Source organism: Sorex fumeus, unplaced genomic scaffold (assembly GCF_029834395.1).
Source record: "Sorex fumeus unplaced genomic scaffold, SorFum_2.1 ptg000093l, whole genome shotgun sequence".
NCBI classification, from domain to species: domain Eukaryota; kingdom Metazoa; phylum Chordata; class Mammalia; order Eulipotyphla; family Soricidae; genus Sorex; species Sorex fumeus.
This window is the reverse complement of record NW_026606150.1, coordinates 306,479-331,155: the sequence shown is the minus strand read 5'-3', so window position 1 is coordinate 331,155 and position 24,677 is coordinate 306,479. Positions and strand designations below refer to the sequence as shown.

At 57.0% G+C, this 24,677-nt stretch overlaps 1 protein-coding gene across 1 annotated transcript; it reads right to left on the bottom strand.

The window, feature by feature from the left end:
* Positions 1 to 1,879: 1,879 nt before the first annotated feature.
* Positions 1,880 to 24,230, bottom strand: CD5 (CD5 molecule). Its single transcript, XM_056131685.1, has 10 exons — positions 24,213 to 24,230; positions 12,476 to 12,514; positions 10,101 to 10,412; positions 9,634 to 9,696; positions 9,150 to 9,458; positions 7,612 to 7,890; positions 5,626 to 5,751; positions 4,634 to 4,687; positions 3,395 to 3,511; positions 1,880 to 1,978 (listed from the first exon to the last, which is right to left on the bottom strand). The coding sequence occupies exons 1-10, from the start codon at positions 24,217 to 24,219 to the stop codon at positions 1,890 to 1,892; spliced, it is 1,395 nt and encodes a 464-aa protein (XP_055987660.1). The 5' UTR covers positions 24,220 to 24,230; the 3' UTR covers positions 1,880 to 1,889.
* Between the last annotated feature and the right edge of the window lie 447 nt (positions 24,231 to 24,677).

Sequence of the window (24,677 nt, the reverse complement as noted above, 5' to 3'; positions counted from 1 at the left end):
CGTTCCAGCAGTCCCGCCTGGACCAGCCGTGGCCCATGGGGCTGTGTAATTCGTTGCCATAATAAACCTGGATGAGTTCTCAGACTGTCCGTGTGTCTGTCTGCTCAGGCAGTTTCTGGGTTTCTTTCCCAGCCTCGGGGCCCTGGCCCTGCCGAAAGCCCCCTCTGACGCACGCCCTTAGAGTCCTGATATCTGGGTCTCTCTGACATCTGACATCTCTAGCCCGGTTCTGTCTGACATCAGATGTTCAGATGTCCTGACCTTGGCTTTTCTGCCTGCCTGCCTGCTGGTGAGCACTGGACGTGCAGCGCCACAGGCTTCCACTAGAGGGCGTGCGGCCCTCCCCCCCCCCTCCGGTTCTAGCAGCGCGGCAATGCTGCCCCCTGCTGGACCCTCAGGGGGACGACAGCCTGTCTGCCTGTCGGAACCCAGGACGGGGTTGAGGGGTTCTGGAACCCAGCAGGTCACTGCACTGGTGGGTCGTGCCCTCTCACCGGCTGCCCCTGATCCCTGCAGCTTATGAGGCTGGGGAGGGCGCCTTTTGCTTCTAGCAGGAGGGCAGCTGTGGGGAGTGTGTGTGTGTGTGTGTGTGTGTGTGTGTGTGTGTGTTGTTTGGGCCGGGTTGGTTTCCAGTGGACCCACAAGCCATCCCTCCTGCATTCCTTGCCTGCAAGGTGGCCAGGATAGGCTGCCCAAGGACGATGTACAGAGACAGCAGTGGTTACAGCTGCCAGTCAGCTGCCACAGGCTGCCTTCTTTCTGTGTGTGTTACCTCCTGGGCCTTCAAGAATTTTTTTGGGAGGGTGTGCACACTTGGGGGTGCAACCATGTGTCATGCCAAGGTTTGCAGTCCTGTTGACTGCATGCAAGGAAAGCACCTTAACCCCTGTGCTACCTCTCCAGCTCACCCTCAATCTTAGAGTATTTATTTTGAATTGGGGGCCTCAGCTGACTGTGTGAGGGGACTACTCCTGGTGCAGTGCTTGGGGGTCACTCCTGGGGGGCTCGGGACAGTGCAGTGCCAGATCAAACCCAGGTCTCCTGTGTGCGAAGCCTGCCCCTCCCCCCCAGCCCTGTGGGCCACCCCGTAGCCCATTGTTTTGAACCCCCAGTCTGAGCCAGGGAAGTGACCTGTCCCCTGGATCAGGCTCCAAGCACCAGAGCTCTGACAGGACCTGGGGTGAGGCCCTGCAGCCTTTCTGCTGACACCGTCGTCCACGCAGGAGCCCAGAACAGGGCCAGGGCAGCTCCGAGGAGAGACCCACGCTCAGCTGCTGTGATGCTAAGTCTTGGTCAGGACCCGTGGAACCCCGGAGTCCCTTCCCCTGGGCACCCCCAGACAGGCCAGGATTGAGGAGCCTGAGCACTCCTGACCAAGGATGGACAAAAACTTTTTATTTTCAAAGAAACGCAAGGCCCTGCCTGCCCCCATCCTAAGGGTCTTCGTGCCAACCATCATGTTGGGGTGGAATCTCGGGGGCCCGTCCCCACACAGGGGAGTGGGCTCGGGTCAAGGCCTTCCCTGCGGCCACCCTAGGAAGGGTCCACAGGCTGGGTAGGGGCAGGAGGGGACAGAAAGACCCCTTTGGAGGAGACCCCGCCCACAGCCCAGGCCCGGGGGAGGCAGGCAGGATGCGCTCTGGCTCTCTGGGGCTCCTCCCGGTTCTGGTTCTGCGGGTGATACAGAGGCGGCCTCAAGCCCAGAGACAGTTCAGGGGTTCAGGCAGACCCCAAGCCCCTTTAGTGTCGGGGTGGGGGCATCTCCCTGCGGAAGCTCTCAGGGCTCGGAGAGGCGTGGAAGAGGAGCCGGGGTTCCCAGCACCCCAGCGGCAGGTGCTGATTGACACGAGCCCCCTGGGGGGATGGACAGTGGGGGGGGTCCTCACGCCCTACAGCCTCTGGGTCACTTGCAGGTCATAGTCGCTGTCCGAGGAGTTGTCGGGCTGGGTTGAGATACGGCGCAGGGCGCCCTCCAGAGCTGTGGGGAGGAGAGGGAGCCCCGCACACACCCAGTCAGGCCATGCCATGCCACGGACCACGTCACATACCAGCTATGCAATGTCACACATGTCACATACCACGCCATGGGCCACATGACATACCATGCCATGCCACACCATGCATATCATATATCAGGCCATGCCATGCCATGCGCCATGTCATGCCATGCGCCATGTCTTATATCACGCCACGGCACACCATGGGCCACATCACATGCCAGTCATGCCATGCCACACATGTAACATACCATGCCATTCACCATGTCACATACCATGCCATGCCATGCCACGTACCATGCCACATACCACGTTCTGCCACGCCATGGACCACGTCACATACCAGCCATGCCACACCATGCATATCACATACCATGCCACATACCATGTCACATACCATGCCATGCCATGGACCACGTCACCTACCAACAATGCCATGTCAAACATGTCACATACCATGCCATGACATACCGTGCCATACCACACCACGCATATCATATACCAGGTCATGCCATGCCAGGCGCCGTGTCTTCTATCATGCCATGCCACACCATGGGCCACATCACATGCCAGTCATGCCATGCCACACATGTCCCATGCCATGCCATGCCACAGAAGCATGCCACATACCACACCATGCCACGCCATGGACCATGTCACATGCCATGCCATGCCACACCATACATGTCACAAACCATGCCATGCCATGCCATGCACCATGTCTTATATCATGGCATGCCACACTATGGGCCACATCACATGCTAGTCATGCCATGATATACATGTCACATACCATAACATTCACCATGTCACATACGCCATGGACCACGGCACATACCAGCCATGCCACGCCGTGCATGTCACATACCATGCCATGCCATGCCACGCACACTGCATACCATGCCATGCGCCATGTTACATACCATGCCATGCCACACATGCCACAGACCAGCTATACCATGTCATGCATGTCACATGCCATGCCATGTATCACGTCACATACCACACCATGCCACATGAAGCCACACACCGTGGCACATACCACACCATGCCATGCTACGCACCACATTGATGATCACACAGCCCAGGTCCCCGCTAAGCTGCTGGCCTGCGTGTCTGGGTCCCCCAGCCTGGGCCACTGCTGAGGCTGGCAGGGCTCCCTGGGGCCGCACACCAAGTACCAGGCTGGGAGCACGGTGCCCAGATATCTCTGCTCTACTGCCGGAATCCCGGACCCCCCTCCAGCCTCCAGCCTGCCAGGCCCTGCAGGCACACAGGGCGGACACACCCCTCCCACACCCCCCCGGAGACCGTGGGGAGCCGTCAGTCACACCCTGTCTGCATGCAGCCGCACCCCATGCGCTGGGTTACCCCGTGGCCCCCCTGGTGTGGCTCACCTGGGTAGGCGGTGTTGGCGCTGGTGGGCGGCTGGCTGTACTCGTTCTCCACGTGCGTGGCGGTGGGGTTCACGGCCGAGGTGCGCACCGTGGCCGTGTGGTGGCGGTGGAAAGACACTGAGCAGAGAGACGCGGGGACAGGTGCTGGGTGAGCAGTCCCTTCCCCGGGGGTCTGGGTGCCCCCGGGGAGGGGGGCTCCTGTCCTGCCTCCCCCGTCCTCCATCCCTGGGGTGGCAGCACAGGGCTGCAGAGGCAAGCTCAGAGCAACATGGGGCCGCCAGCCGTCAGCGAGCGTTTCTGGGTGGGGGATTGGGCAGAAGGACGGGGTGGGTGCAGAAACTCCTCCCCACCCCCACCCTGCGCTGGGGATTCTCTACTGTCACCCCGACAGGCATCCTGAGGGCTGTGGATCCGAGAGGGTGGGCTGGGTCCCGGCTGTGGGGAGCGGGTAGACGGGGGTGGGGGTGGGGTGGTTTGAGACGGAGCCGGCGTGGCAGAGTCCTCAGGCCTGGGGCGGAACCCGGGTTAGCCGGGTTAGCAAGATGAATGCTTTGTCCTGCCCTCTTGCTCCATGCCTGGCCCCAGTTTTTAATTTTTTTTGGGGGGGTGGGGCGCATGCCTGCAATGCCCAGGCTTCCTCCTGGCCCTGCACTCAGGGACCACTCCTCGCAGGGCTTGGGGGACCGTATGGGGTGCCAAGGATCCAACCCAGGCCAGCGCCCTCCCCGCTGCGCTATCTCTCCGTGGGCCCCGTTTTCCTTTTCTTTTTGGCAGTGCGGGGATCAAGCCCAGGCCAGGCGTGTGCTCCGGCACTGGGCTGCGTCCCGGGTGGGTTACAGACCAGGCTTCTGTCCCGGCCCACGGCCACTGCTGCCCACTTGGACTCTCGCATCCAGTGATGGGACTAAGCACGGCTTTGAGCAGCTTCTCAGCCAGGGGCCCTAAGCACCCCCCCCACGGGTCCCCAGGATATTCCCGAAAGACCGCAGATAAAGAGAAAAGAGGCGGGTGGGGGCCCCCCTGGCCAGCAGGTGAGGGTGGGGTGCAGGAAGGACCCAGGCTTGGGGGAAGGGCCGAGAAATGCCACTTAGCACCCGGGACCGGCAGCCCTGGCCACACCCTGACCAGTGTGGTGGCGGTCAGAGGCCGCGGAGAGCCACTGGCCCCACTTGTGGTAAGCCCCGAGCTGCGCCCGGCCTCTCCCCCCGCGCCCCCATCACACTGTGGGTGGGGACTCACTGTTTTGGCTCATTTCCGTGGGACCAATCCACTGACGCTGTTTCTTCTGGCGGACTAGGGGACAGGCAGACAGACAGACAGGAAGTCAGGTGAGGGCTGGGGGGGGGAGGAGGGAGGAGGCCCAGAGACGGTTTGGTGGGAGGGGGGTACATGGGACTCATGCCCCCGGGAGTCTTTGGGGTCTGTCTCGGAAGGGGATTCCCAGGAGACCCGGGGAGCAGAGGACAGGGGGCGTTGCAGAAGAACCCCGATTTCTGGGGACCTGCTTCGCCTGCTCATTCTGGACTTCCAACCCCAACCCCTGTCATTTTTATTTTTGAGGTTTTTTTTTTTTTTTTTTTTGGTCTTAAGGCCATATCCAACAATGCTCAGGGGTTATTCCTGGCTCTGTGCTCAGGGGTCACTTCTGGCAGTGCTGGAGGGATTCTGTGGGTTGCTGGGAAGCCAACCTGGGTTGGCCGCGTACAAGGCAAATGCCTTCCCTGCTGTCCTATCTTTCTGCACCCCCACCCCCCAACTTTCTCATCTTTGAACAATTTCCTCCCTGCTCTGGGTCAAGGGTCACTCTTCCTCTGGTCCCCAGCTGACAGTCACCCATTCAGTGGAGGAGAAAAATGAGGCTCAGACAGATGTGATGCCATCTCACCTAGAGCAGTGGGTAAGATAGGCTGGCGGAGGCTCAGGGCACATGTCTCCCAAGGCCAGGGGTCGCCTGACCCTCTGGGAACCCCCATGTCTAAAAAATGAGGACACCGCTGTCGTGGGCCTGGACTGGGTCTTGGCTGGGCCCAGGTAGGACACACCAGCCCGTGTGAAGCTTCTCCAGCAGGGAGAAGCCAGTGGGTAGCGGAGGGACAGTCTGGGTGATAAACAAGCACCTTAGCTGACTCTTCCGGGGGTGGGGGGGAGGGACCCTGTGGGTTCAGGTGCAGCCCCTTGAGCCCCACCCCCTCGAGGGGCTGGGAGCAGCGGCTTGGGACCCTCACACGTACATTTCTTCACCAGCTTCTTGTAGGCGAGGGGCCCGCACACGGTCAGCAGCATGGCCAGGAGCACCAAGGCCAGGATGATGCTCATCACGGAGCCTGCACCCAGGCCCGCCGGGTTCGGGTCCTGGCCTGGGGGGGGGGGCGGCGGAGGGGTCCAGGCATCAGAACTCTAGAGGGAGGAGGGGCTGCCATCCTGCTTCCCCAGGGGCCCACGGGCAGGTGTGGGATGCTCTGTGGGACTCAGCCCCCCCCCCCATTCCTCCCCACTCCTTCATCCACCATTCCCAGCAGTTGGCCGTCCAGATATCACTTCCTACTCTTGGTATCTATCAGCTGTTTAAGTTGGTGCCATTAGACAGGTATTGCCTTGCTATAATCTACCAATATATGATTATACACCAATATACATCTGTCCATTACCAATCATCCCTCCTGTTCACCTACCCATCATCCATCCATCCATCCATCCACCTGTCCATCCACTCTCTACCCATCCATCCATCCATCCATCCATCCACCTACCCATCCACCCACCTATCCATCCTTCGAATCATCTATCCATCCACACCCTCACTATCATCCATCCACCCATCCATCCACCCACCCACCCATCCATCCATCCACCCATCCATCCATCCACCCATCCATCCACTCATCCATAGAACTCTCCATCCATCCATCCATCCATCCATCCATCCATCCATCCATCCATCCATCCACTCATCCATAGATTTCTTTATCCATCCATCCATCCATCCATCCACCCATCCATCCACTCATCCATAGAATTCTTTATCCATCCATCCATCCATCCATCCATCCATCCACCCATCCATCCACTCATCCATAGAACTCTTTATCCATCCATCCATCCACCCATCCATCCACTCATCCATAGAACTCTTCATCCATCCATCCACTCATCCATAGATCTCTTCATCCATCCATCCATCCATCCACCCATCCATCCACTCATCCATAGAACTCTTTATCCATCCATCCATCCATCCACCCATCCATCCACTCATCCATAGAACTCTTTATCCATCCATCCATCCATCCACTCATCCATAGATCTCTTTATCCATCCATCCATCCATCCATCCACCCATCCATCCACTCATCCATAGATCTCTTTATCCATCCATCCATCCATCCATCCACCCATCCATCCACTCATCCATAGAACTCTTCATCCATCCATCCATCCATCCATCCATCCATCCACTCATCCATAGATCTCTTTATCCATCCATCCATCCATCCATCCATCCATCCATCCATCCACTAATCCATAGAACTCTTTATCCATCCATACATCCATCCACCCACCCATCCATCCACCCATCCATCCACTCATCCATAGAACTCTTTATCCATCCATCCATCCATCCATCCATCCATCCACCCACCCACCCATCCATCCACCTACCCACCCACCCATCCACTCATCTATCCATCCATTCACTGATTCGCCCACTCACCTATCATCCATCCATCCACCCACCCACTTATCCATCCAACTACCCATTCGCTCACTCATTATCCATGCACCCATTCTCTTATTCATCATACATCCACTCATCTATCCATCCACCCACCCACTTACCCATCATCCATTCATCCACCCACCCCCCCACCCACCCATCCACTTACCCATCATCCATTCATCCACCCACTCCCCACCCACCCATCTACCCATCTACCACTTAACCGTCCACTGTCTCTTTCATTTTTTGCCCAGCTGCCATTAGTTATGAGTATAGCAAGTGTCTACCGTCTGTCCCTTCTCTGTCTTGTGTTGGGTGGGGGGAAGAAGAGTATGAGGGATTCATGCACCCTGTGTCCTGCTCACCGCTCCCCCTCACCGCTGCCTGAACCCTCCCTGCCCCACCCATCCCCCCTCCCTGAGTCATCTCTCCACCCCTCTCTAGCTCCTGGGTCTGTTTTTGCCTGTCCCCCACCTCCCTGCGGGCTAAGCCCACTCACACGTGATGAACATCCTCTTGCATTTCCGTTTTTCCTCCAGCAGGTGGCACTGCGACAGATTCTTCTGGGAACACGGATGCCCCTGGAGGGACTCGCTGGCATCCAGCTCGTGGCCGGATATGAAATGGCCACACCGCTGCTCCCTGCACACCTCCTTCCAGAGTTCTATGGACTTGCTGCTGCACAGTGCTGCCCACTGCCCGTCCTGCCGCACCTCCACGGAGCCGGCACAGGGGCCGCTGCCCCCGACCAGGCGGCTCTGCACCTTGGGCTGGAACTCTGGGGGTGGGGGGGCGGGGGCGGAAGTGGGCGGGAGAGGGTGGGTTTGGAATGTGCCCCCTTGGCTGTGAGCCGGCCAGCCTGTGGCCCCTGTTCCACGTCCTGCCCTCCTGCGGGGGTGCCCCTGGCGCTGGCAGCTGAGACGGAGACCACAGGTGCCTGCCAGCGTGTGCCCCTCCCGCCCCCACCACCCCCACTCCCCACCCCCCCAGTCAGGCGTGAGCGCTGCTGGGTTGGCCTGTTTCCATAGCAACGGCTGCCCTGGAAGCTCAGGTAAATGTCCCTTTAGGTCCCTGCAGTCGTGGGGCCCAGGTTCTGAGGGGTGATGTCCTGTTCTGTTTTTTTGTTTATTTGCTTTTTGGGTCACACCCGGCAATGCACAGGGGTTACTCCTGGCTCCACACTCAGAAATTACTCCTGGCGGTGCTCAGGGGACCCTATGGGGTCCTGGGGATTGACTCTGGGTCAGTTGCATGCAAGGCAAACACCCTCCCCGCTGTACTATTGCTCCAGCCCCTCCTGTTTTATTCTTTTCTTTCCTTTCCTCTTTTGGTTTTTGAGCCACACCTGGCAGTGCTCAGGGCTGACTCCTGGCTCTGTGCTCTGTGCTCCTGGCGGGCTCCGTGGGACTATATGGGATACTGGGGGTTGTCAGCCGTGTGCAAGTCAAATGTCCATGTCCCAGAGGAGCATGTGTGTGGGGTGGGGGAGTTTGCACCCTGGTCAGATCTAGCAGCCTTGGTTCAGACCCCGGCTCTGGAGGGACTGTGGGTATCCCCGCCAATGCTGTGACATTTTGGACAAGAAATTTGGCCTCTTGAAGCCTCAGTGTCCTCATCTGTCAGCTGGGCAGAGCACTCGGCTGCCCCCTGGTGGTGGAGAGCAGAGACAGTGGGGAATGGTCCCTGGCCTTTGTCTGGGACCTCCACACCCGGTGTCAGCTCTCTCCCGCCAGCTTTGCTGACCTTTCCTCACCGGAACCTTTTCTCTCTGCATCCCCCATGGGTGCCCCAGGCCAACTTCACCCATTCCGCCCCATAGTCTCTCTCCTGTGTCTTTCCCCAAGGCTCCCAACTCTACGATCTCTCTGGCGAGGATCATGCTCCCTGCTGCCGGGACTCAAGCCGCGCCTCCTCCTCCTGCCAGCCGTCTCCCCTCTGTGCTCCCTTCTCAAGGTGATCTAGTCCCTCTGCACCGCCCACTGCCGCCCTCGACTTCCCTTGCCCGAGGTGGCGGTGGGGACCAGTCATCTCACTCACCGGAGCAGAGCAGGGCGAGTGGCCGACCGCTGTCTGGGGGCTGCACCCGCAGGAAGCACCCATCGGGGAAGGTGCAGCTCGTCGGGTTGGCCATCCTCCACCGGATGGGCAGGGACCCGTTCAGCCTCTCAAGGTGCTTCACAAAGGTGCCACACTGGAGGCTGTCGCAGATGCGGTTCTCCAGGCCCTGGGCGCTGTCCCAAGCCTCGTCGAAGTGGACGGAGCCAATGACGCCCCCCATGTAGACCTCCAGCACGCCGGCACACCGCAGGCCCCGGGGCGCATTCACCAGCAGAAACCTGGGTGGATCTGAGCCGAGGGGAGAGGGCAGAGGGTGGCCGGCCTGAGTGCAGAGAGCAGGGCTGGACCCTCTATCCCCCCATCTCTGGTGGCCAGTCCCAGAGTGGGGAGGCCCCAGCTACGGCCTCAGATATAGCAAGAGCACGTAACGGGCCCTCCCGGTGACCCCTCAGGGTCCTCTTACCTGTGGGCGCCGGAGTTGTCGTGGGTGGGGGGCTTGTGGGAGGAGGGGTCTTCTTGGGGGGCTCTGTAATGAGACCCTCTGATGAGGTAGGCGCAAAGGATGCTGGGAGGGAAGGAATGGGGGCGGGCGTGGAGGTGGGGGCTGTTGGGAGGGTTAAGGGTGGGGGCACTGAGGGCCCATTAAGTCGGCCAGGCCCACACATGGGTGTCCGTGTCTGTGTTGGGTACCTGGGGACAGTCCTGGACCCTTTAGTGTTGGGACCCTGAAGGTTGGCGGGGTGGAGGGCCCCTTTATCATCCACCAGACAGGGGCCGGCAACCCCAGCTTCACCCTGTGGTCTGTTTGTGGGGATGGGGCTGAGGCAGGCAGGGATCATAAATCAGGAACGCCCCCCCCCCCCTTCCCGCGGTGGGTGTGCCCAGGTTGTGGGTTCGCCTGTGGCCCCCCCCCCCCCCCCGGTTACCCACCTAAGCAGACGAGGCCCAGGGGCTTGGTCTGGGCAGACGAGCTGGCATTGCACTTGGCGAAGGAGCCCACATGTCCCCGGCAGGTGACTGGGGGATGGTTCTTGGGGGGCTTGAAGCGGGGGAAGTGGCCGAGGATCAGGGCCTCCCCGCAGTCCAGCTTCCGGCAGAGCTTTGAGGCCTGTTGGAGGGACTCCTGGAGGCTGTTGTGCCAGTCCCAGCTTCGATTGTCCACCGTGTGCCACGTGTTCTGGATGTGAACTTCCACCTGGCCTTGGCACAGCGAGTGTGAGCCGTTGAGTACCACCTGCAACTCTAGGGGCAAAGCAGACAGTGAGGGGCAGCCAGTAGGGTCAGCCGCCTGCTGCTTCCGGTCATGTGACCTCCAGACCCTGGGCCAAGTGGCCCTGGTGGGCTCCCATACCGGAGTCTGGGAGGGGGGATGAGATACAGAAACCCCCCAGGGACAGTGGGTAGGGGCTACTCAGCACCCCCTGTCCAGCAGAGCCCTCCACGCCTGGAAACTTTCAGTAGACCCGAGAGGGGCCGGGACCTGATTCTTTTCTCCCCGTTCCCCTCACCTTCAAAGTCAATTTTAAGGGAACAGAGAGACAGTGGTACAGTGGGGAGGAAATTTGCCTTGCATGTGGCCTACCCGGGTTTGATCCCCACATTCCCCGTATCCCCAATCCCTGCCAGGAGTAATTCTTGAGTGCAGAGTCAGGAGTAACCCCTGAGTATCACCAGGTGCGGCCCCCAAACAAAACAAAATCAATTTTATCAGGGTTCTATTTGCAGTAGAGGGGACTCACTGGAGGCCACTGGTTCTGGGGAACTTGGCATGTGTGTTCACGTGTTCTGGGAAACAGTAGCCTCAAGGAATAGGGGTCCATGGAACAATGGGACCATGGAACAGAGGGGCCACGGAACAAGGGAGTCATGGAACAAGAGATCCATGGAATAAGGGGGGCACGGAACAAGGATGCCATGAAGCAAGGAGTCCTCAGTACAAGAGATTCATGGATCAAGGGTGCCACAGAACAAGGGTGCCACAGAACAAGGGGGCCCATGGAACAAGGGAACAAGGGGACCCACAGAACAGGATGTCATGGATCAAGGGTTCCACGGAATAAAGATGCCACGGAACAAGGAGGCCATGGAACAAGGGTTTCACTGAAGAAGGGTGTCATGCAACAAGGGTCATGGAACAAGGGTGTCACAGAACAAGGGACCCCTAGAACAAGGAACCCACAGAATAAGGGTTCCATGGAACAAGGGTGTTATGGAACAAGGGACCCACAGAACAAGGGACCAGTGGAACAAGGGGCCTACGAAACAAGGGCTTACAGAATAAGGGTTCCACGAAATAAGGGACCAATGGAACAAGGGACCCACGGAACAAGGGTTCCATGGAACAAGGCTGTCATGGAACAAGGGACCAGTGGAACAAGGGACCAACGAAACAAGAGACCCATGGAACAAGGGGCCTATGGAACAAGGGTTCCGTGGAATAAGGGACCCACGGAAAAAGGGACCCACGGAACAAGAGACCAATGGAACAAGAGACCCACGGAACAAGGGGGCCTAAGGAACAAGGGTTCCACGGAACAAGGGACCAATGGAACAAGGGACCCACGGAACAAGGGGCCTATGAAACAAGGGCCTACAGAACAAGGGTTCCACAAAATAAGGGACCAATGGAACAAGGAACCTACGGAACAAGGGTTGTATGGAACAAGGGGCCCACAGAAAAAGGGACCCACGGAACAAGAGACCAATGGAACAAGAGACCCACGGAACAAGGGGCCTAAGGAACAAGGGTTCCATGGAATAAGGGACCAATGGAACAAGGGACCCATGGAACAAGGGTTCCACAGAACAAGGGACCCACAGAAAAAGGGACCCACAGAACCAGGGACCAGTGGAACAAGGTACCCATGGAACAAGGGTTCCATGGAACAAGGGTGTCATGGAACAAGGGCCCCACATAACAAGTGACCCATATAACAAGGGTTCCATGGAATAAGGGACCAATGGAACAAGGGACCCACGGAGCAAGGGTTTCACGAAACACTAGCCTCAAGGCTCTGAGTCCAAAGGCAGGACATTTCATAGGTGTTGCTGCCTTGGTTGCCAATGTTTGGGCAAACAAGCCTCTGACAGAGCCGAGCTGGAGAAGGAGCTGGTGAGGGCTTTGCCAGGCAGCACTTCCTGTGGCAGCTCTCGCGAGAACTAGCCCGGAGGGGTTGTTTATAGACACGGAGGGTCCACTTGCATCTTCAAGGTGCGTGTTGGGCCCTTTGAGGGTGGGGTTCACGCTCGAGAAGTTTCAGTCTTGTGTCCCCCTGTTCCCCAGCCTCCCGGAAGCTCTTCCTTACCTTGGTCCTCCCACCTGCTCCCTCCGAGGCAGGAAGTGACTGTGGAAAGAGAGAGTCGAGAGGAGGTCAGGAAGCCCTGGGCCCTTCTCCCCTCACGGTTGAGCAACAAGCCCTCCCACCCCCAGGGCTCACCAGCAGGCGTTTCCCTCATCCCCCCTAAAAACTTGTGACATCAGTTGAGGGCCTGAGTGATAGTACAGTGGTTAGGGCACTGGCCTTGCATGCGGGTGACCTGGGTTCAATTCCTGGTATCCCATAGAGTCCCCCAAGCACTGCTAGGAGTATTTCCTGAATGCAGAGCCAGGAGTAACCCTGAGCATTGCCAAATGTGGCCCCCAAAACAACAAACAAAATCAATTGAGTAGAGTTGAAACAATTACTTTTCTTGGGGCTACACCTGGAGGTGCTGGCCCTGTGCTCAAGGATCACTCCTCATGGGCCTCGGAGGACCATATGGGGGTGCTTGGGATCGAATCAGATCAGCAGCCTGTAAAGCAAGTGTTCTACCCGCTGTCCTATCACTCTGACCCTCAAATTGCTTAATATTTTATGTATAGATGAGCATATACCTATGCATATCTATTTTATGAGACTGGAGAGACAGTATAGAGGGTGGGGTGGTTGCCTTGCATGCAGCTGACCCAGGTTCAATCCCTGGCACCCCATATGGTCTCCTGAGGTCCACCGGTCCCTTGATCACTGGCTCAGTGATCCTGAGCAGAGCCAAAAGGTACTCAGCCCTGAGCACCTCTGGGTAGTCCCCAAACCAATATATACTTCACTTTTCATATGAACATGTGGTGATTGCCACTCAATGCCTCTTTTGCAAACCACAGCACCCAAAAGGAGAGAGAGAGCAAAAGGGAATGCCCTGCCACAGAGGTGGGGTGGGATGGGGGGAATGAGGGGTGGGTGGGAGGGATACTGGGATCATTGATTGGTGGAGAATGGGCACTGGTGGAGGGATGGGTACTCGATCATTGTATAACTGAAACCCAAGCACAAAAATTTCTGAGTGTACAACTGTACCTCATGGTATTTCACTAATAAAAATTAAAAACAAGGGGCTGGAGAGATAGCACAGCGGGGAGGGTGTTTGTCTTGCACGTGGCCGACCCAGGTTCGATTCCCAGCATCCCATATGGTCCCCTGAGCACCGCCAGGAGTAACTCCTGAGTGCAGAGCCAGGAGTAACCCCTGTGCATCGCCAGGTGTGACCCAACAAGCAAAAAAATAAAAAAAATTAAAAACAAACAAAAACCCAAATGAACATTTTCCTTGCGTGCACAGGTCTATGCATGGTTACATGTCTGCAGACCCGTGTAATCTCCACCGCCAACAAGACAGTTCTACTACCCCCCAAATTTCCTCCTGCCACGCTTCTTTAGAAGAGTAACCATTAGTATCTGTTTGGGGGTATTGAGATGTGTTTCACCCAGCAGTACACAGGGGTTATTCCTGGCTCTGTGCTCAGGGATCACTCCTGGCAGTGCTTGGAGTGATTGAAGCCTGGGGCTAGCACTCTATACAATCTCTGGGACCCTATTATAACTTTATTATTATTATTATTGTAGCACTGTAGCACTGTCGTCCCATTGTTCATCGATTCGCTCGAGCGGGCACCAGTACTGTCTCCATTGTGAGACTTGTTGTTACTGTGTTTGGCATATCAAATATGCCACGGGGAGCTTGCCAGACTCTGCCGTGTGAGCAGGATACTCTTGGTAGCTTGCCGGGCTCTCCGAGAGGACAGAGGAATCAAACCCAGGTTGGTCATGTGCAAGGCAAACACCCTGCCTGCTGTGCTGTGCTCTATCCCATTAATATTATTATTATTAATTATTATTATTATTATTATTTCTTTTTTGGGTCCCATCTGTTGACACTCAGGAGTTACTCCTGGCTCTGCACTCAGGAATCACTCCTGGGGATGCTCGGGGGACCATATGAAATGCTGGGGATAGAACTCGGGTTGGCCACATGCAAGGTAAATGCCCTCCCAGCTGTGCTATCGATCTGGCCCCATAACTTTTTAATGAAATGATGAGTGTGTCGGGGAGAAGGCTTACTTTCTGGGTCTGGGGTTGAAAAGGAAAACCTGCCTGTGGAAAGGGACCAGTCCAAAGAGGGGGAGAACGTCTCTAGGGCTGAGGGGGGAGCAGAGACAGCCTCCAGGCTCCAAGCCCAGCTCCAGGGAGCACGGCCTGTTAGGCTCCTGGCTGTCCGTGGGCACCGCTGCTGCCAGGGTCCAGCAAGTCTGTGGGTCTGGCCCCCACTGCTGGCCCATCTGAGGCTCCCTGGGGCCTGTGGGGCTCAGAGCAGTTGTGTCCAGGTGCCACGGGGCTGCTCCAGGTATGATTTAATTTTAGGGGGAAAGGGCCATACCCAGTGGTGCTCCAGGTTACTCCTGGCTCTGCTCTCAGGGATCACTCCTGGGAGCCTTGGGGACCATATGGGATGCGGGGATTGAACCAACTGTTCGCGGGGCAAGAGCCCTCCCTGCTGTACTGTGGCTCTGGCCCCACTCCGGGTTTGAGTTAGGTGGGGACAAGACCAGGTGGTCGCCTGCGAGGCCTCAGATTCCTTCTTAGAGCAGCCAGCTCTGCCCGTCACGGGGGTCTCTGCTTAGACCACCGTCTGCCCGGCTCCTGTGCCACTTCCCGTGGGGCTGGGAGCACCTGAGTGAGGGAAGTGTAGGCCACTGTGTTGAAGTCACTTCGGAAGAATAGTTTCTGGGCATTTGACAGACAAGGTTTTATGAGAACAGGCCTTAAAAGAGTGATTCATTTAAATAAAAAAAATTTTAAAAAAAGTCTGGGGGGATTCAACAATCTTCATTAACTTTCTTCCACGGAAACTTTTTTTTAAATCAATCTTTGAGAAAATTATTGATAACAAGCAATATAAAATAAAATATTGAGGGCCTGCTTTGGGGGCAGACTTAGGTTGTGGTTAGGAAAATTGGAGCTAATTTTGGTGGGGAGTTGCAATGGTGCTGGGATTGGTGTTGGGAGAACTGAGTATCTGTAACCAATCTTCTTGCACAACTTTGTAAGCCATGGTGTTCATATAAAGCGTAAGGGGGAAATAAAATTTAACACAAAGAACAATGGGCCAGAGCGACAGTATAGCGGGTAGGGCGTTTGCCTTACATGCCGCTGACCCAGACCCAGGTTCAATCCTCGGCATCCCATATGGTCCCCTGAGCACCGCCAGGAGTAATTCCTGAGCACAGAGCCAGGAGTAATCCGTGAGCATCGCTGGGTGTGACCCAAAAAGAAAATAAATAAATAAATAAAACAAAAGACAAGCACTTATTCTGTTCTGGTAAAATGTGTGAAAACTGGTGATGGAGTTTGAGTCTTGGTGGGGAGCCACTTCCGAACAGTGCCTGGGGTCTGGGGGTCACTTCTGGCAATGGGCTGGTGCCCCAGTGTGAGCTGAACAGCCCAAGAGTGAGGGGCTGCTTGGGCCCGGTGCTGCAAGGGTTGGGCCATGCTCAGGGCCCTTGAGGGCTACACCCCACGCTGCATGAGGGGTCATGTGGTGCTGCGGGGTCAAACCTAGATCAGGCATGTATTAATCCCTGCACTATCTTCCTGGCACTATGTTTTTTTGGGGGGGGGGGCGGAGGGGGAATGGCAACCTGGCAGTGGTCACTCCTGGCTCTGTACTCAGGGGTCACTCCTGGCAGTGCTTGGGGGACCATATGTGGTGCCTGGAACCAGGTCAGCTGTGTGTAAGGCGAGTACTTTACTCTCTGGGGGTGGAGTTTTTTTTTTTTAATTGATTTTTATTTTTTTACTTTTATTTTTATTTATTTATTATTTTTTGCTTTTTGGGTCACACCCAGCAATGCACAGGGGTTACTCCTGGATCTGCGCTCAGGAATTACCCCTGGCGGTGCTCAGGGGACCATATGGGATGCTGGGAATCGAACCCGGGTTGGCCATGGGCAAGGCAAATGCCCTACACGCTCTGCTATTGCTCCAACCCCCCCCCTTTTTTTAAAATGGTAACTCCAGGCTACTTTAATTTTCCTTCAAACCCTTTATTTATTTATTTATTTATTTATTTGCTTTTTGGGTCACACCCAGCGATGCACAGGGGTTACTCCTGGTTCATGCACTCAGGAATTACTCCTGGTCATGCTCGGGGGACCATATGGGATGCTGGGAATCGAACCCGGGTCTGGCTGCATACTAGGGAAACACCCTACCGGCTGTGCTATCACTCCAGCCCCTGGGGGTGGAGTTGTAATGGGACCCCTGCCTACCCTCCCTCTGCCAGCAGCCCAGACTCCTTGTAATAAAATGCTTGTGACCTGTGACGGGTGTTCCCAGATGAGTGAGAGCCAGTCACCATTGTCCTGGAGCACTGGGCCTCAGAGAGGGAAGTAGGCATTTCCCAGAGGCCAGTGTTCTGGGGTCGACCAGTTGACCTCTTTCTGGGGCTCAGTCTCTCCTGGGTTGAGTAGCACTTCCTGCCTCTTCCTTCCATCATCAGGACCATCACCATCTCTCCCATCACCACCGATATCACCACTTGTGCTTCCATCAACACTGTCATCACCCTCATCCTCACTGTCTTCCTCACCACCAGCAGTTCCAGCACCACCATCTCCATCTGTGTCATCAACATCACCAACATCAGCACCATCCCTAGCACCCCCGCCTCCGTCACCATCACCCCACCCCTGTGGCTTGCACGCAGGCAGTTTTGCGCCTAGATGCAACAATGTGCTCCCAAACACATCATCAAGTGGACACTGTGCTAGGGAGGATGTCGAGAGACTGTGAGGAACTTGCCGAGCCATGGGGCTCTGGCCAGGACTAAGTTAGCTACCATGACACAGAGTCTGTGGCCACCTTGTATTTCCCCTCCTCCCGCCTCTCTGGGCTGCCCAGACTTGGTCAGAGGAAGTGCACGTGTGCACTGACCACAGCGGGGCAGAGCAGGGAGGCCTTCTCCAGGAAGTTGCTGTTCAATCTTGGCGGGCCATGCAACCTCTCTGGGCTCAGTTTTCACTTTCGTTAACATCAGGTTGCACCCTCACTTCTTTTTGATCGCACTGTCTCGATTCCTAGTATTCTAGCTCCTCAAATACGAGGGGCGGGCAGGAGGAGATGGGCATTTGCACGATGGACTATTTGTCTTCCAGGTTAGACCATTCATAGTGTGTTCTCGTTGCTTCTCCCAGGGGTCATACCAAGGCCTTCGTCGGATGGAATTGTGCAGGCTGGATGCAGGCTTCGTGAGCCATGGGCCTCGGTATATTCAGTCAGTTGCATGTGGCCTGGGGTCCTCAAGGTCACGGGGGAACACTGGGCATGGACTCCTCAGGCCATTCGTCAACCTGTCTTCCACAATCTGCCCCAGTGTTTTGGCTCTGCACTCAGGAGTTACTCCTGGCAGTGCTCAGGAGACCATATGGGATGCTGGGAATCAAACCCAGTCTGCTGTGTGCAAGGCAAACGCCCTACCCTCTGTGCTATCACTCCAGCCCCTAGAGCCCCCCAGTTTAGAGGGTAGAGTCAGCCCAGGCCAAAGCCCGGGACTAAATGAGGACTCCCATGCTGTAGCAGCTCAAAAGGCTGATCACGTGCTTGGCCCCCTGGGAACCTGACTTTGGTCCTGGCACTGCGTGTCCCCCAAGCACTGCCGGGGGTGACCCCTCCCCAGGCCCCCACCTGCACCTCCACATCTGCAGAGATCTCCTCACAGTCACCTGCACGCGCCCCCGAGCTTGGACAAGAAGTGGACAAATTCCTGAGATGCACAGAGCTTCACCCATGACCTCTGCCGCCTGCTGCCCCCTTGCATTCTGGAAGATTCTCATCTTGGCAACCACGCTGGCCGCACCAGTTGTGGAAGAGTTTTATTTGATTTGCAAAGGGTATAAAATTCTGTTTTTTTTTTTGCTTTGCTTTTTGGGTCACACCCGGCATTGCACAGGGGTTACTCCTGGCTCGTGCACTCAGGATTTACTCCTGGCGGTGCTCGGGGGACCATATGGGATGCTGGGAATTGAACCTGGGTCAGCCGCGTGCAAGGCAAATGCCCTACCCATTGTGCTATCGCTCCAGCACCCTAAAATTCTTTTTTTAAAAAAAAATCTTTTTTTTTTTTTGCGTTTTTTTGGTGGGGGCGGTCACACTTAGCAATGCTTAGGGGTTGCTCCTGGCTCTGCACTCAGGAATTACTCCTACCAGTGCTTGGGGGACCATATGGGATGCCAGGGATTGAACTTGGGTCTTCTGCGTGCAAGGCAAAGGCCCTCCCTGCTGTATTGTCGCTCTAGCCCTGGGTATAAAATTTTTTGAGTCAAGGGGCTAGAGCACTAGCACAACGGGTAGGGCATTTAGATTCCCAGCATCCCGTATGGTCCCCCAAGCACTGCCAGGAGTAATTCCCGAGTGCATGAGCCAAGAGTAACCCCTGTGCAATGCTGGTGTGACCCAAAAAGAAAAAATACTTTTTTTTTGAGTCAAGATTTCTTTAAAAAAATCTTGTTGTTGGGGGCCACTCCCAGAAGTGGTTTGGGGGGTCCTGTGTGATGCCGGGGATCCAACTCAGGGCCTCACAGATGCTAGGTATGTGAACTACAACCCATCTTCCTTAAAAGTCAAACTTTTTTTGGGAGGGGGGAGCGGGGGATCAGATCCAGTGGTAGTCTGGGGTCACTCCCTGTGGTGCTCAGGGACTATGTGGTGCCAGGGAAGGAAATTGGATTCGGGCATGCACAGGTGGTGGTCCAGACCTTTGAGTCACCTCCCCACTATCTCTCTAGATCCTCAATTATTTTTTGGCTTTTTGGGTCACACCGGTGATGCTCAGGGGTTACTCCTGGCTCGTGCACTCAGGAATTACTCCTGGCGGTGCTCAGGGACCATATGGGATGCTGGGAATTGAACCCGGGTTGGACACATGCAAGGCAAACACCCTACCTGCTGTGCTATTGTTCCAGCCCCTACATGCTCATATATTTTTTTAAGCATTTGCTTTTAAATCTGGAGCAATAATAGAGTGGGGAGCCCCTGGCCCTGTATGCAGCCAGCTTGAATTCCCCAGCTCCACATACGGCCCCCTGAGCCTGCAAGATTGAGCACTCTGAGCACAGAGCCAGGAGTCCATCCTGAGCACTGTCAGGTGCACTCAACAAAATCTCACACCATTCTTCTCAGAAGCCTTCGAGGCCTTCCAGGGTTCCCAGTCAGCTGGGAATCCTTGTTTCCTTGTGGATATGTTTGAACTTGGGGTATTTGTTTTGTTCTGTTTTGGGGTGACACCTAGTTGTGCTCGGGGCTTATCCTGGCTCTGCACTCAGGGATCATTTCTGATGGTTCTCCGGGGGGACCCTGTGAGGTGCTGGGGATCGAACCCAGGTCAGCAGTGTGCAAGGCCAGCACCTTACCCGCTGTCCTATCTCTCCGTCCCCTGAACTGGGGTGGGGGTGTTGCCCACGCCAGCTGGGGTGTAGAGTGCCCAGCACACACGCCATCCACCTCCTACAATTGTTCTGGGTTTCCTAAAGCATCGCCAACTGAGTCCCTTGAGAGGGAATGTGCCCCCGGGCATTTGCATCCCTCCTGGATGTCCACCTAGGTCCCAGGGTCTGCCCAGTTGCCCCCTTGTCTATGTGCCTGGCCCCTCTGCCTACCTCGCCTTCATCCCATCACTGCTCATTCACGCCCGACAGATGTTTGCTGCAGTACCAGCCTCTCAAGAGACCCCTTGCAACCCAGGAACAGCACGGACCCCCGCCCCCCCCCCCCCGCCTAACCCCCAACCCAATTCTGTGTTCCCAGGACTTCTAGGCCCACCCCACAATTTGGGCCTGTCTCTCACCCGTCACCCCGGCACCCCTGTCCACCCCATCGGCCCTGACCATTCACTGTTGTGTCCTGAGCACTCCTGACAGGGCCCGGTGCATAGTAAGTGCCCAGGAAAAATGTGTCTAAGCACATGGTGGGCCAGGGGAGCGGCCAGCAGCACCCCTGTGCACCACTGACCCCCACTTTATAGAGGAACCCGGGAACTCGGGGCACTGCCTGCTCGGCCAAGTACAAATCACGGGCAGACCTGAGCTCTGTGAAGTCACAGCCTTCACACACCTCCACACACAAGCACACACAGGACTCGTGTGCAGATAGCACCAGGCCCTCTACACAACACACATGCTCACAGTCCACCCACCCACAACACGCGTAACATACACAGCACCTGAGACCTGTGTACATATACATACACGTATGGCTCACATGGCCGCGCGACATCTTATTATCTAGTTCTTACTCTGGAGAACCCAGCAGGCTACCAAAAGTATCCTGCCCACACGGCAGAGTCTGGCAAACTCCCCGTGGCGTACCCAATATGCCAAATACCAGTAACAATGATGGGTCTCATTCTCCTGACCCTGAAAGAGCCTCGAATGTGGCACTTTCTAAAATCTCAGGGCAAGGACGAAGGAGACATTCCTGGGGCCTGCTCGAGGCAATCGATGAACAACAGGAAGACAGTGATACAGTGATGGCTCACGCAGCATCCACACACAGTACACACTAGATACGCATGTATTACAGCATCCATGGCTCAACACAGCATCCACCCAGCACACAGACGCACGCTCAGAGCGCGCACACACACACTGAACATACGGATCACACATGGCGCACATGCATGGATAGTGTGAGCACATGAGATGCACATGTTACACACAGAGCACACACACGCTACACCTAGAATACACAGGTAGCACTCAGCCCACGGACGGTACACCGGTGACACACACGGAGCACACATGACACTGATGGCATATATGGCGCACACAGCACCACACATGATGCATGGCACACACAGAGCACACAAGTGCTACAGCAACAAAGAGTACACACGGTATACGGAGCACTCAAGGCAAATGCGGAACGCACATGGCACGCACAGAGTACACACAGCACACGCAGCACATGCAGAACACATATAATAAAACATACGGCACACACAGAGCATACATGGCACAGCAGAGCACACACACATGGTACACACTTGACACACACATACTACATGGTACACCAAGCACAGACATGGCACAAGCATGCCACATGGTACACACAGAGCACACACACATGGCGCACACATGCCAAATGGTACTCACAGAGCACACACGGCACCCCTAGCGCTCAGGTCCTGTCCAACTCTGCCAGCCCCAGCCCCCGTGTCATGCTCTCACAGCGTTGGGGACCGTTGGCCCAGGGTTCTCCAAGGGCCCCTTTGTGGCCTGATCTGGGGGCAGCGCCGGGAGGGCACGGGGCTTGTGTCTGAGGCCACAGAGCGGGACATGCAGCAAGTGTCCAGAGACAGTTGCCCACGAGCAGAGCCGGGGTTTGAGGCTGGGTGAGGGTAACTGGCAGGACTCGGCTCCCGCCCAGGTCACTGTCTCTTCACTCCGGACTGTCGGTGAGTCCTGACGATGCTGGTCAGCGTGGCTTGTGCTGCAGAGTCCCCTCAGCTCCCCGTGTCCTGCAGGTCCCCGGAGCAGGCCAGCATCTCAGCCGCCAAGTGGCAGGTGGCATCCTGGCCGCGGAGCCTTGGTGCCCGCCCTCTGTCCGTGCTGGCCCCGGGGTCCCGGTGGACGGTGACCGACCCTTCACTTGTGCAGTGGTCAGCAGCTGGTGCTGAGGAGACAGTGAGCCTGTCTCTCCCTGGGCCTGCTGTCAGGTCCTGCCCTGGAGACCCCCCAACGCGGGCTGACCCCGCCACCGCCGGCCAGGGCTGCTGCAGCCTGGGGCACTGACCCCAACGTGTGTCCCCCCCAGAAGGGCTCTGTAGCCTGACCTATGGCCTGTTGCCTCCTCAGAGCAGTACCTTGGGTGACCTTTCCTTAGAACTTAGGGGACCAAGGGGCCCCCGTAGGAGCTGGGGTGCCGGGCTGGGGGGGGCGTCTCTCAAGACTGCCCACCCTGGCTTCCTTCTCGGCTTTTCCTGGGCCCAGTTTCCCCGCTGGGAAATGGGGGCAGGAAGGAGCTTCTGGAAGAAAATGGCTGTGAGGGTGATCTGTCAGCCAGGAGCCGACCGACAATGAGGAGGTCTGTGACCCGCCCATTCACACAGACACACAACCGGCTTCCAGAAGGTTCTCACACTCAGTGAGTGGGCATGTTCCAGAAGGTTCCCAGACAGGCCCGGCTTCCTGGCTCTGGGCTCCCGTGGGCATGGGGATGCATCTGGTCCTTTCTGGAGCCACAGGTGGGGGGATTCACAGAGCCCCCTGCCCTTGAGGTCAGAGGTCACAAGTGGGGGTGGGAGCGGTGTCTGTGTTTGGGGGTTCAGACGAGGTCCAGGACCCCCAGGAAGCTCCTTAGGAGGGTCCCTGCAGGCAGCCCAGGGCTAGCAGTGATTCTGTTTGTGACTCTGGGAAGAAAGGCCGCGGGCAGTCCAGCACTCAGGCACTGTGTTTATTTTGGGGGGTGGGTTGGATTTGGGCCACACCCAGTGTTGCTCAGGGCTTGCTCCTGTCCCTGTGCTCGGGGGTCTCTCCTGGTGGGCTGGGGGTTCTAAATGGGGTCCTGGGGATGGAGCCCAGGTAAGCCGCACGCAAGGCAAACACCCTTTCCACTGGACTATTGCTCCGACCTGTGCACCAGGCCTTGGCACGGAAGGAAAGTCACCCTGAGACCTTGCTGCAGTGTACACACTGTACACACACAGTGTGTGTCATACCACACACCGCACACATATACCGTACACATGCACTGTCTACACACTCTACACACACTACAATGCACTCACACAAGTGCATACTTTACACACCAACACACTCAAATCCAAATACACACAGCTCTCCCCCCCCCCACACACCACACACACTGTACACGCACACATCACACACACACTGTACACATACAAATCACACACTGTACACACACTTCACACATGCACATACATTCGTAGCTTGTGTCTGGTAGATTCACACAGGAATTCACGTGTATATGCTTCTCACACGCATAGACTATACACATACATCCACATACTGTTTTCACATGCTGTCCACGCAAAAGTCCATAAACACATATAAATTCATGTACATATTACACACACACACACACACACACTCACACCTACGCACCAGCCTTTCGAGGAACGTGGCTCCGTGCTTAGGCAGACCATGTCCCCTCGGTTTCCCCCAAAGTGTGGCCTCCCGCCTGTCCCCCCTCGTCTTGGCCAGGAACCAGATGCTTCTCCCAGCTGGGTGCGCTCAGGTCCTGCACACGCTCCCGCCCCAGCATGGCCCAGAGCCTCCCCCACACCCAGTGCTGGCGACCCCCTTCCAGCACCCTCAGGGATGGAGGGCCCCAGATTCCCAGCCAACAGGAGGCCCAGCCCAGCCGTCCCCAGAACCTGGGCTGGCCCAGAGCCTCTCCTCTGGCCTGGAACGCGGCTGGGACCGGGCAGAGGGACCGGCCAGGGCGGCTCAGGACTGGGCGTCTGTTCACTCTGCCTTGGCCCACTGGGCCTGGACGCCATCAAGGTCGCCCCAGGAGGTGAGCGCCCCGACTCTGGAGTCCTCAAGGAAAGACTCTCGGTTCTCGGTGGAAGATGGAACCATCTGGGAGTTGCACCAGACCCTCAGCAGAGTTGGGGCGTCCCACAGCAGGACCCCCTTCTGTCAGGCCCCCAAGAGGGGACCTGCAGACCCGGGGCCTCTCTGTCCTCCCCCCGAACCCTGAGGGGTACTCACCCAGCATCCCCAGCAGGTACAGGGTGGCCCGCGGCGCGTGCTGAGAGCCCATGGGCGCGGCTTCTGCTCCAGCCTGGGCAAGCGGCCGTGGGTGAGTGTGACTGGCCCCCCCTCCCTGGCTCCCTCTGCGGGGGGCGGAGCAGGCGGGCGTGGGCTGGGGTGCGCTGGGGCGCAGGCAGTGTGGGGCCTGCGTCACCCGTGTTTGAAGTCGAACTGTCAACTTCCTCCTGGTGAAACCACCTGCTCCCGGAAAATGGCGGGCTTGGCACTGCCAGCTTCCTGCCGAGTGCCCAGGGCAGGTCGGGGTTGCCCCACGCTAGGCCAGGACCCGCGGTGGATGGGAGCTGGGCTGGCGGAGAAGAGACAGCCTGGTGCCCAGGGGGACAGGCCTGGGGGTCCCGGGGGCTCTGCAGCGGGTGGCCTGAGGAGCTCAGAGGCAGGATGTGGGGATACCCCTGCTGCAGA